The sequence below is a fragment of the Gouania willdenowi genome, chromosome 22, assembly GCF_900634775.1.
Source record: "Gouania willdenowi chromosome 22, fGouWil2.1, whole genome shotgun sequence".
Taxonomy (NCBI): domain Eukaryota; kingdom Metazoa; phylum Chordata; class Actinopteri; order Blenniiformes; family Gobiesocidae; genus Gouania; species Gouania willdenowi.
Window position 1 is genome coordinate 15,773,490 of NC_041065.1, and position 10,945 is coordinate 15,784,434.

The following is a 10,945-nucleotide window of genomic DNA, read 5'->3' on the forward strand; positions in this document are numbered from 1 at the left end:
AACCCCAAATTCATACGAAATCCTTAATTTTCCTCAAATTATGACAGTTTTCCTCTAATTAAAAAGAAATGTCACTCTTTGCTTAAATATGGTTGGTTTCTTACATGTTTTGTTTTATGTGTACATAAAAGTGCAAACTGGGGCATAATAATGTTGAAATTACTCATTTTTCCACATAAAATCTGTGGCCCACTTGAGATCATACTGCTCCGTATTTGGCCCCTGAACAAAAATGAGTTTGATACTCCTTGTCAAATTTTTGTGGTTTTGTGTCATTTTATGGTTCTTGTCCGTATTTTAGTCGTAATTTAGTGGTTTTCTGAGTCTTAGTGCTTTTGTGGTTTTGCTGAGGCTGAATGTTTATTGTCCTCCTTTAGTCGGCTTCAGGGTGTTGTGGATCGGCTGGTGTCCTGTGAGCAGGAGAGAAACCAAGCCGAGACCCGTCTAGCTGAGCTACAGAAGGAAACGTCAGAACTGCCGCGTATCTTCTCTTGGCCCGGGCTCGGCGAGCGAAGCCTCACTGTGGAAAAGGCTCGGAGTCTGATGGATCAGAGTGCAGCACTGGCTCCGGTCCTCTCAGACATCCGTGCAGAGGTGAATAACTTATCCTCCTTTCACCCACCACTGGAATGAATTTGAAGGCCATTTATAAATATATGTCTTGCATCCAACACTGCACTGTTAAAGTACTTCACACATTTATATTTTTATTTTAAACGTACATGGTTACTTTCAGTGGTAAAGGTTATGTGAATGTTTGTTATGTTGACCATCATAAACTTGTATGATTTTAAAAATGATCTTTTCTTGTTGTTTTTAGGCTGCTGAACTTTTTAAAGTCACAAAAGACCAGAACTGGGCAGAAACATCCCAGACTGGGACTGAAGAAACCATCCCAGCTTTGATTAAAGAGCTAACTGTAAGCTCAGCTCTCTGATGTGTGAATATATATACATATATATATATATATATTTACTTCACATAGCTTACTGCTGCTGTTTGCAGGAGGCCGTGTGTGACCTGGAGGAAGGCATGACGTTGGAGCGTGTGTGCACTCAGCTGGTGGAGCAGCACGAAGCCTCACAGGATTGGCTGAGGGAGCAGGTCAAAGGTCTCAAAACTCCACCTTCTGACAGACAGGAGCTGCTCAATGCAGTCAACACGCTGAAGGTCAGGAGAGAGCGTGGACACACATGCACACACATGCACACACACACCTGTCATGTCAACTGGATGATAATCCACCTTGGTTTTAAAGTATGTTGCTTCCGCGCAAACTGTAAAGCAGTGTTTCTCATATGGGGTATTCGATGGCACTACAGGGAGGGAGAGAGAGAGAGAGAGAGAGAGAGAGAGAGAGAGAGAGAGAGAGAGAGAGAGAGAGAGAGAGAGAGAGAGAGAGAGGAAAATTAACAAATAATGTGTCAGTCTTGGTCCCACCCAAGGCGTGAGATGACTGCAAAATGATAAAAAAAAAAATATATAGAAATAAATCTAATCAGGAGCCACTAAATCAGTTTTTTTCAACCTTGGGGCCGGGACCCTATGTGGGGTCGCCTGAAATTTCTGAAAAATTAAAATAGATTCAATTTTTTTTATTTTGTATTATTATTCAATTCAAACAACACAATCCTAAACAACTGTATTTCTATACTTTCACTTTGTGAAATATAAATGCAGTTCACCTAAAATGCAGTAAAAAAAAAAAATCTGAGCTCAAACATGACCCAAAACTGTCATTGGGGTTGCCATAAATTCTTGATATCAAAATGGGGTCACGATCCAAAAAAGGTTGTGAACCACTGCACTAAATACTGTTTCTTCCCACTTATTTACAAAATGAGATTCTTTACAAATGTGTGTTATCACTCGTTCATTCCATCATTATGATCTGTTGTTGTTTTTTTCATAATATTCTAAGCAAAATGTAGTTGGACAAAAGGGGTGCTTTAATTCAGAAATAAGACAAAGGGGGTACTTGAGCCAAAGAAGTTTGAGAATCACTGCTATAAAGCTCGCACCTACTATTTATTGCAGACTACACTTGATTAACTTGTACTTGTAGAAGTGTAATAAAGTTAGATCACATGCAATGCAGGTGCATTAATGAGGTTTTCTGTGCGGGTTGGTTTCCAGGCTCTGCTGCAGACAGTGGACCGAGAGCAGAGAGAAATGAAGGAGCTGGACTTGGCCAAAGATCGACTGCAGAGCGTTTGTAGTCCCGGAGGTCGGGCCGCGCTTACCCTGGAGGCCAAACACCTCCACGAGCTCTGCAACGTCTCTGAGGAGGAGCTGAAGCAGCGTCTAATGGCCTGTGAGCAACAGCTAGAGGAGATCGAGGGGCGCGCGACTTGTAAAGTGGAGGAAGTGAAGCAGAGAGCGGCCGCTCTGCAGGAGGAGCTGAGCTCACTGGATCAGGCACTGGGATGCAGCCATCCTCAGAACAACATCGCTCAGCTTCAGCAGCACTGGAACAGCCTTCAGGTTTGGAACATGACAGTAAAATCATTGCTTGAATTGTAAAAACTTAATTTCTCAAGGAAACTGGAGCAAGAATATGGAGTTATTTGTGCAGTAAAAGAAAACTAAAACGAATGACTCTTTTAACCACTGCCATTACGGGAAAACGATGGATAAATAGATAGATACAGTAGACATACCTATAGGGAGGTATAGAAATTTGTATACAGATATAGGTAGATATAACATACATATAGGTAGACATTGTTCTGCCCAATAGCATGTGTCACATTGTATCGTGAACTCTATATATCATCCCAATAGATATAATGTTACTCCTTCTGAGTTCAATCATGGCTTAACTTTGTTCTTGGGTTTTAAACAGCCATTAATTAACCCATCTTTCCATCACATTCCATGCGGTCAGAACTCTGAAAATGAAATACAAAACGTCAATTAACTCACAAACGACATTTTACACGTTTCACAAATATAACACCTCATTGGCCGTATCAACTCCAAGGGAATAAAGCTGAAGTCTGCTTCTTAAATGACAACTTTAAATGTTTTTTTAATCAACTTCTCTCAGACACTTCTGGTAGGCTCTCCATCACCTTGTGTTGCTCAGGACTGCTACAGCTACTTATTACTCCCAGCAACGCAATAAAGCGGAACAAAAATCTGATGGCAGCTACATATAGGTTGATATACTGTAAATAGACAGATATTAGACAGTAACATATAGGTAGATATAGATAGAGTTAATTACAGATAGATACATGTTAGTAGAAGTATATGAATATGTATTTTGATATAGATACATATAGGGAGAAATATATAGAGATTGATATAGTTAAATATATAAGTAGATATAGACTACGCTAGGTATAAATATAGTAGGTAGATCAACCTTTTACAGATTTTTCTATACTTAATTTAATTATTCCTTTTAATCAGTTTCTATATTAAAAATCCATGTTTTTAATTTGATATTTTCAGAAATTAAACTTACAAGTAAATTCGAGTTTATGTTCTAAAGGATACAAGGTAAATTTTAATCCAAAGTATTCAATTCAATAGTTTAATAATTACAGTTTATTGGTTGCTACAGTTAATCCATTTCTGCTCAGTGTTACTTTCAACTGTTTCCCTCTTTTTTAGACAGAAAAACTTTTTGCGTACATGTGTGTGAAGCTGATTTTGTTCTTTCCACCAGAATTGTGAGGAATATCTTGAAGATGTGGGGGTGAAAGTTAACAATCTGCAGCAGGTTGTCTCGTCTGAGCTGCCCTCAGAGATCATCAGCGCAGTTGAATCTTTGAGCCAGAAGCACTTTAGGTAAGTCTCTCCACTGCTTTGTGCTACTGGCTTTTATTCTACTTGCATGTTGTTACTATACTTAAATAGGGTTTTCAGGTATCTGTACTTTTTTTCTGTACAGTTTTAAAAACTGCTTCATTACTTAATTGAGCTCTATGGAGGCAATTAATGTTACTTTATGTAGGAGACGTAATCACACAGAGACGGAAAGACATCCGCTGGTTAAACTGTATTTCAAGTTTGGTTTTAGTGGTTCCGAAAGAGCGCATTTTAGCTTACTTTTGAGAGTTTCTGTGAGGAATCATCACCTGTATCTGGTAACATAGAGCAGAAGAGTGTGTCATAGACGCTTCAGGAAAAGTTACACATCAGTGGGTGGAAACTGTAAATGAGCAAGAAACAGACCAAAAGAAAAAAAGACAGATGTTACTCAACTGGGGGTGGGTCAGAACTCAAATGTGGGTCACAGACCTGATTTCAAGGATTTGGGGAGACCTTCATGAGAAAAAAGTATTGAAAAATATTTTTTGCTCTTATTTTGAAGGAAAAGTATTTATCATGATTGATAGATAGATGGATAGATACTAAGATAATGTTTTTATTCATGTTTGTTTATTTACTTTCCTTTTGCCCTGGCTTTTTGAAACGTAGATCATGATTTGAAACAGTGTGGGTACCTCTGGTTAAGCAGAAGCCTCAGCTGCCATCTTCATTCAATTCACTTTTCAATTAGTCCTGAATACCAGCGGAGTGCCTCAGCAGGTCACTGTGGCCTTTCTTTAAACAGCAGATTGATGAGTTCTGTTTCATTCATGACCAATTTACCATAGAGCTGTAAATCATTGCCCGGGACCTGATGAGCCAGGTTGGGTTCGAGCTTGATTTCTATTATTTTAACACAGACTTGGGTCAGGCTCAGGCACCACGCGTTAAATAAAGCATTAGGTGATATGCTCAGATAACTATGAAAAAGATGCACAAATGGATGCTGAGGAGGTTGATGGAAGGCTGACCTCTGGCACATGAATAACTTATGTTAAAAACATATAAATGACTGGTTCTGGAGCTGTGTGCTGTCATATATGCACCTATGTAGAGAGCAGGACTCTGAGTTGTGTGTGTGTTACAGCAGTGTTTTACTGTTATTAAAAAACTTGCCTTGGATCATCGAGTCAGATACAGGGGTGGAAAGAGTACAGAAAACATCTACTTAAGTAGAAGTACTGTTACTTTGATTAAATTTTACTTGAGTAGAAGTAAAGTTACTGGTGTAAAAATCTGCTCGAGTAAAAGTAAAAAACAAATCACTTAAAATGTACTCAGAGTAAAAGTTACTTAGTTACTTCTTATGGGGGGGGGGGCATCTCTCCCATGGATGACAATTCGATGAGGTAAGTGCTTGTGTCAATATATTCAATGTGTCATAGCATCCAATAAAACATTTTCCAGTAAGAGAACAATTCCTGTCTTTAGGAATCTCTGAAAGCAAGAAATGCATACAGTATGTTATATAAAGTCTATAAAACTTTCTAGGTGGAATGTCAAAAACTTTGTATGTGGGGGGGGGGGGGGGGGGATGAGGTGGTGCGAAGCCCCCGAGCACTCACCAGTAAACACCTGGGGACTGATGAAAAATATGGTTTTACTTTAAATTAAATATTTTAATTTATGAAACGGAATCTATTTCCAATGTAGCAAAGTACTGTAACTTGAAACAAAATTGACTTAAGTAAAAGTACAATTACAGATTTTGGAATGTACTCAAAAAAGTAGAAGTACACAAAAAAGCTACTCAATTACAGTAACACGAGTAAATATAATTTGTTACTTTCCACTTCTGGTCAGATTCAATGTTTTGGCTCGATTACAGCTCGAGTTAATTATACACACTAATTTCTTTATCAATTAACGATTAGAAATAATCCCAAACGGTCTCCTGAAATGATTGTTGTGTTGTTTGTTTTATACTTCAGTGTTTTCTGCTGCTGTTTCATCCTCACAATTAACATTATCTCTATATCATCAGTTTAACATCAAGACTGAGCGAGCTCCAGGGTTCCTGCTCCTCCAACACTGAGCGCTGTTTGACCGACTGCCTTCGTGCTCTCCAGCAGTGGAACCACAGCAAACTGTCCGAGCCAATTCCTTCAGTGCAGGTTTCTTTTCCTCTAATTTGTTCGGACCAGAGTTTTAAGTGATTTAATGATAAACATTTTTGGACGTTACGTTGATTAATCACCATTTATACCATCATCACCTATTTTAGCTTTTGTTATCATATATGATCCATACCTGTCAAGTATCCCATTTTGGCCGGGAAACTCCCGTATTTTGCCCCTCTTTCCCGCCATCTTCCCGTATAATTATTTTCCCGTAAATATCCCGTACTTTAATGTATTAATAATTCAAATATGCCTTTACTGAAGTGAACAGCGTCACTAGCCTCGCGAGAACTGCAACCTGAAATGGCCTGAGTGGCAGTTCTCGTGATATTAGTGCAGACAGCGGTACCAAACCTGGAAACAACTCAGAAAAGAGATGGATGAAGACGTTCCGGTGAAAAAACTAAAAAGTGGAAACCTATCAGCTCCGGTGACGCGTTGGTGACATAATGCAGCGGAGCCGCATCCAGTGGAAACTGGGCGTAAGAACTGGTGTAAATACGTTGTAAAATGAGACATAGAGTTTACCTTCCTAAAGAGCAGCAGGATAGGACACTGTTACACGTTCTGTTAGATTAATAACTGAGATTTTAGCGTCTACCACGGGGGAAGGAATGACGTATGGCACCATGAAAAATCAGCCAATCACAAGCGCCACAAATATACACCGCTTTTAAAAAGTGTTTAAGAATGTAAAATCTGTAATAAATGTGTCTAATAAGTCATTACTGAATACCAGAGAACCACATGAGTGAGCATGAGAAATGACAAGAAAAATATGTAATAAAATAAAATGCTAATGTCTAACTTAAAGACAAGCAATGTGAAATTAACAGTAAATATGCAACGTATATATATATATATAAAAACTGTAAGTATATTAAATAAACACATGTGCTTCATATACACATTTGTGTTTTTATTTAGGCTGTTTTATAATTTAGGAATTAGGGCTGGGCGATATATCGATTTAAGATTTTCTATTTTGGAGATATAGAAAACTATAATATTTCATATATCTATCTATATATATATATATATAATAGCTTATTATGTATCAAAATACTAGTTTTAGAAGTTGCTCCTTTTATTTCTCAGAACAACATGTAAAGCTCAGTTAGATGGATTTCAGAGTGCTCATATTGTGCAGCTGTTTGTTAATAAATGTCCCTGTGTGGCATTTTGTGGCAAATTTAACCCGGAATTGTCTTTCTGGTCAGATTTCATTTGATAAAATTGTATAGATTTATATCGTATATCGCCATTTTGAGAAAAAATATTGAGATATGAGTTTTGGTCCATATTACCCAGCCCTAATAGGAATGTTAACAGCATTTTAATGTTAATAAAGGTTGACCTACCAGATTCTAATCACATAATTGTATTTAGTAACTGGTTGACAAGTGGGTATTTTAGATTTCTTGTACACCTATCTTAAAATATAGGGGATACTGGAGCTTGGTTGGGCGGGTGTGACGGCTGGTAGTGGGCGCCAGAAAATTTTCCTTATTTTCAAATCCAAAACTTGACAGGTATGATATGATCATATCTTAATGTAAATCTTATTTATATTTTCTGATTTATTTTTATCTAGTCTTGTCATCTTAACTTGACTGGGATTATCTTAGTTTACTGTATATTTTCTTATCTTTGCTTATCTTAACTTACCTTTACTTATCTTATTGTGTCTCATCTCTTCTACCCTTATCAAATCGTATCTTTACTTATCCTCACAAATTTTTGGATAAATTATTAATTAACAAATATCAGATCTAACTACAGTATATTAGGATTTATATAACAAATTGCTGGGTGCAAGCTTTTTAACAATGTGGTTTAATTATTTTCAGTGACCCGTGTCTGTCCATATTTATATCTGATACATATTTTACCACTCTTTGTTTATTTGATATTAGGTGCAATTAGAGGAAGGTAAAAAGCTACAAAGCTGCCTGCAGGAGGCACTCTCTTACAACCAGTTTCTTAAAAGCTGCCTGGACCCAGATGTGTTTGACAAATTGCAGAAATCGTGTTCAGAGACACTCGGAGAAGCAGAAGCACTAAACTCTTCTCTGATTCAAAACTTGGAGGTATTTTTTTAATATGATTCTTCCATGATTTAGAACTTAATTATAATCGTTGTTATATTGTAATTTCATTTTCAAATTGTTTTTCAAGGTACTGACTCAGAAAAGTGAGCAATGTCTGCTTGGTGATCAGGAATCTGATGCTTCAATGATGGCACCACCACGAAAAATTAAGCGCATGTCTGAGAAGAAACCCTCAAATGAACAACAGCAAGACATTTCCACCCCAGACAATTCTGCAATCATAAATGAAACTTCAAAAGCTGAAAAGTCAGCTCCGAACAAGGTTGTTAGTGAAGAAACTACCCCTGTATCGCCACGGAGAAAGCTCAAGACTGCACCAACTGAAACAGAATCCGTCCAGAATATAGTGGAGTCTAAAAACGATTCTCAGAAGTCTGAGGCTGCCTTTGTAGAGGAAACAAAGGTTAAAGCCAAAAGAAGAAAGCCTAAACAAGGACTTGAAAGCCCAACGTCATCTCCAACCTCAAATGTGACCATGAAGTCTGTGCCAGAGTCCGTCCAGAATAAGTTGGAGTTGCAAGAAGATCAAAGTGTTGAAAGTAAGGTAGATGTTTCTGCCGCACAGCCAGTCAATGCCTCCACACCAGCAGTGACATTGCAAGAACTAAAAGATTCTGAAAAACCCAATGTAAAGGCAGATTCTCAGAAACTTGTTACTGATGAAAAGGAAGCTAAGGTTGAAGCTAAAAGTAGAAAGTCAAAAGAAGGACCTATAAGCCCTATCTCAGAGGCAACTACAAGGTCAAGTGAGGTTGATTCCAAGGAGGACACACCGGTTGCAACCCATGTTCAGTCTGCCCCAGTTTTTAGTACAGAAACAACCCCTGTAACACTAAGCTCAAAAGCTGAAACAGCATCTGTCCAGAATAAAGTGGAGTCCAAAGAAGATAGAAAAAGTGGGGAAAGTGAAATTGATTATTCTGCTGCACAGCCAGTCAATGCATCTACAGCAGCAGAATCTTTGGGGAGACAAAAGGATACTGCAAAAAACAAGTTGAATCAAGAAACTGGCATGATTGAAAAAGCAGATTCTCAGATACCTGTTGAAAAAGAAACAAAGGTTAAAGCCACTAGGAGAAAGTCAAAACAAGGACTTGAAAGCCCAAAGCTGTCTTCTAAATCAGAGGTGTCCACAAAGCCGAGTAAGGATGATTCTAATGAGGACATACCAATTGTGACCCAAATGGTCAATGTTCAGTCTAAAGAAACTACTCCTGTACCTTCGAGGAGAAAGTCTAAGACAACAACTACCAAAGCAGAATCTGGTCGGACTGAAGTTGAGCCTGAAACAGAGGTAATTGCTATGTCAAAAGAAATCCCCAAAAGTGAGAGGGAAATATCCTATGTGCCATTGACAAAAGCAAATCAGGCAGTGGTTGATGTTGATATATCCAAACTACCAACTGTTGTCCAAGCAAAAGCTGACACTGAGGCAGAAATATTCACCCTGGAAAAACAGTTAGTCACTGGGGAACCTCCATCAGGCTCACTTGGACCTATAGATGATTTTGAAGTGCAAGCTGGAATCACTGCTTCAAAGCAAGGTAAAGTTTTACCTCCAAAACGAAGTGCTAAAAGTCCCAAGCTTCCTCCAAAGTTTGCTGATGAGCAAACGTCACTGATTAAGAAAGAACCTGTTGGTCAAATGCCTGTTATCAAGGGGGAAAACAAAACTACTGTTGTGAAAGATGTACCAGTTACACCCACCAGAAGAAGATCTAAACATGCAGAGCCCAGCATCGCTTCTCAAAAAGCTGATGGAAAAGGCAGCGTGGTAGGAACTGAACAACCAACGAACTTAATGGATCCTTCAACTCAAAAAGTGGAGACTGAACCAACAGTAACTGCTGTCATGAACGAACCAAAACTTTCTGCGACCAAAAGATCAAATGAACCTAGTGGAAAAGGGCCTTCAAAAAGCCCAATAATGCAAACTGACATTGTGGCGGAGGAAAGGAAATTTGTACCAGCTATGAGGAAGTCAAAGAGCCTTGATGTAACCACTGTTTCAGAGCCAGCAACTAGTAGAGTTGAAAACAAGGAAAAACATGAAACTAGCCCGGAAGTTGCCGAAAAACTTAAATTTGCCAAAACACAATTTCCAGTTCCACAAGGTCAAAAATCCTCATTTAAAAGTAATGATGAAAATGAAATATCTAAGGAAACCAAAAGACCTGCGATTGCTACCAGCCCAACTAAATCATCAGATCCAGACTTTGAAAAGAAGAAGAAAGAAAGTATCAGGCAAAAGTCTCCTCTTGATGTGGTCACAAGACCAACTGAAAGTGATGTTTCTACAAAAGGTAGGATTTCACCAAGTAAGAGGAAAACAAAGAGCCCTAAAACCACCCCAGAACTTGCTGCCAAGTTCAAAACGGAAATCATGGAAGAATCTGTCAGCAAGAAATCTTTTGAGAAACCTGAAGCCAAAGAAACAAAACTTGTAAGGCGCATGGAGAAGTCAAAAAGTGTTGACGTGTCTTCAATGGAGCCAAAGTCTGTCACTCCACCAAAAGATGATCGGAATGCATCTACTGCTAAAGATGAAAGTCTGACATTGACAACAGGGACATTGGAAAAACATCAAAGTCCTGCAAATCCAGTGACTCATAGTGGTGATACTGTGGTAACAGAGTCTGCTGAAGTTAATTTAAAAAACAGAAAATCAAACAAAGGCCCTGAAAGTCCAAAGCTACCTTCATCCGCCCAAGAAACTCCAGAATCTGTTGAAATAGAAAAACTTTCACCAACCAAACAAAAGTCAAAGGATAATAAGCAAGTTTCAGACGTTTCTCAAGGGCAATTCACAAAACCCAAACCTGGTGCGTTGACTATGAAGGTTGCCAAGGATGAGGCTGAAAGCATTCCTATTAAAAAAGAACAACTTTCACC

The 10,945-nt window shown here is 38.4% G+C and overlaps 1 protein-coding gene across 1 annotated transcript in view; it reads left to right on the forward strand.

Annotated features, from left to right (window-relative positions):
* Nucleotides 1-9,981, forward strand: part of syne2b (spectrin repeat containing, nuclear envelope 2b) — a 68,597-nt gene extending 58,616 nt beyond the window's left edge. Inside the window, exons 52-60 of the mRNA XM_028438126.1 lie at nt 378-594; nt 821-919; nt 1,006-1,170; nt 2,137-2,484; nt 3,677-3,798; nt 5,807-5,936; nt 7,859-8,032; nt 8,121-8,949; nt 9,938-9,981. Coding sequence (XP_028293927.1) covers nt 378-594; nt 821-919; nt 1,006-1,170; nt 2,137-2,484; nt 3,677-3,798; nt 5,807-5,936; nt 7,859-8,032; nt 8,121-8,949; nt 9,938-9,981 — 2,128 coding nt within the window. The remainder of the gene's footprint in view (nt 1-377; nt 595-820; nt 920-1,005; nt 1,171-2,136; nt 2,485-3,676; nt 3,799-5,806; nt 5,937-7,858; nt 8,033-8,120; nt 8,950-9,937) is intronic.
* The last annotated feature ends 964 nt before the right edge of the window (nt 9,982-10,945 follow it).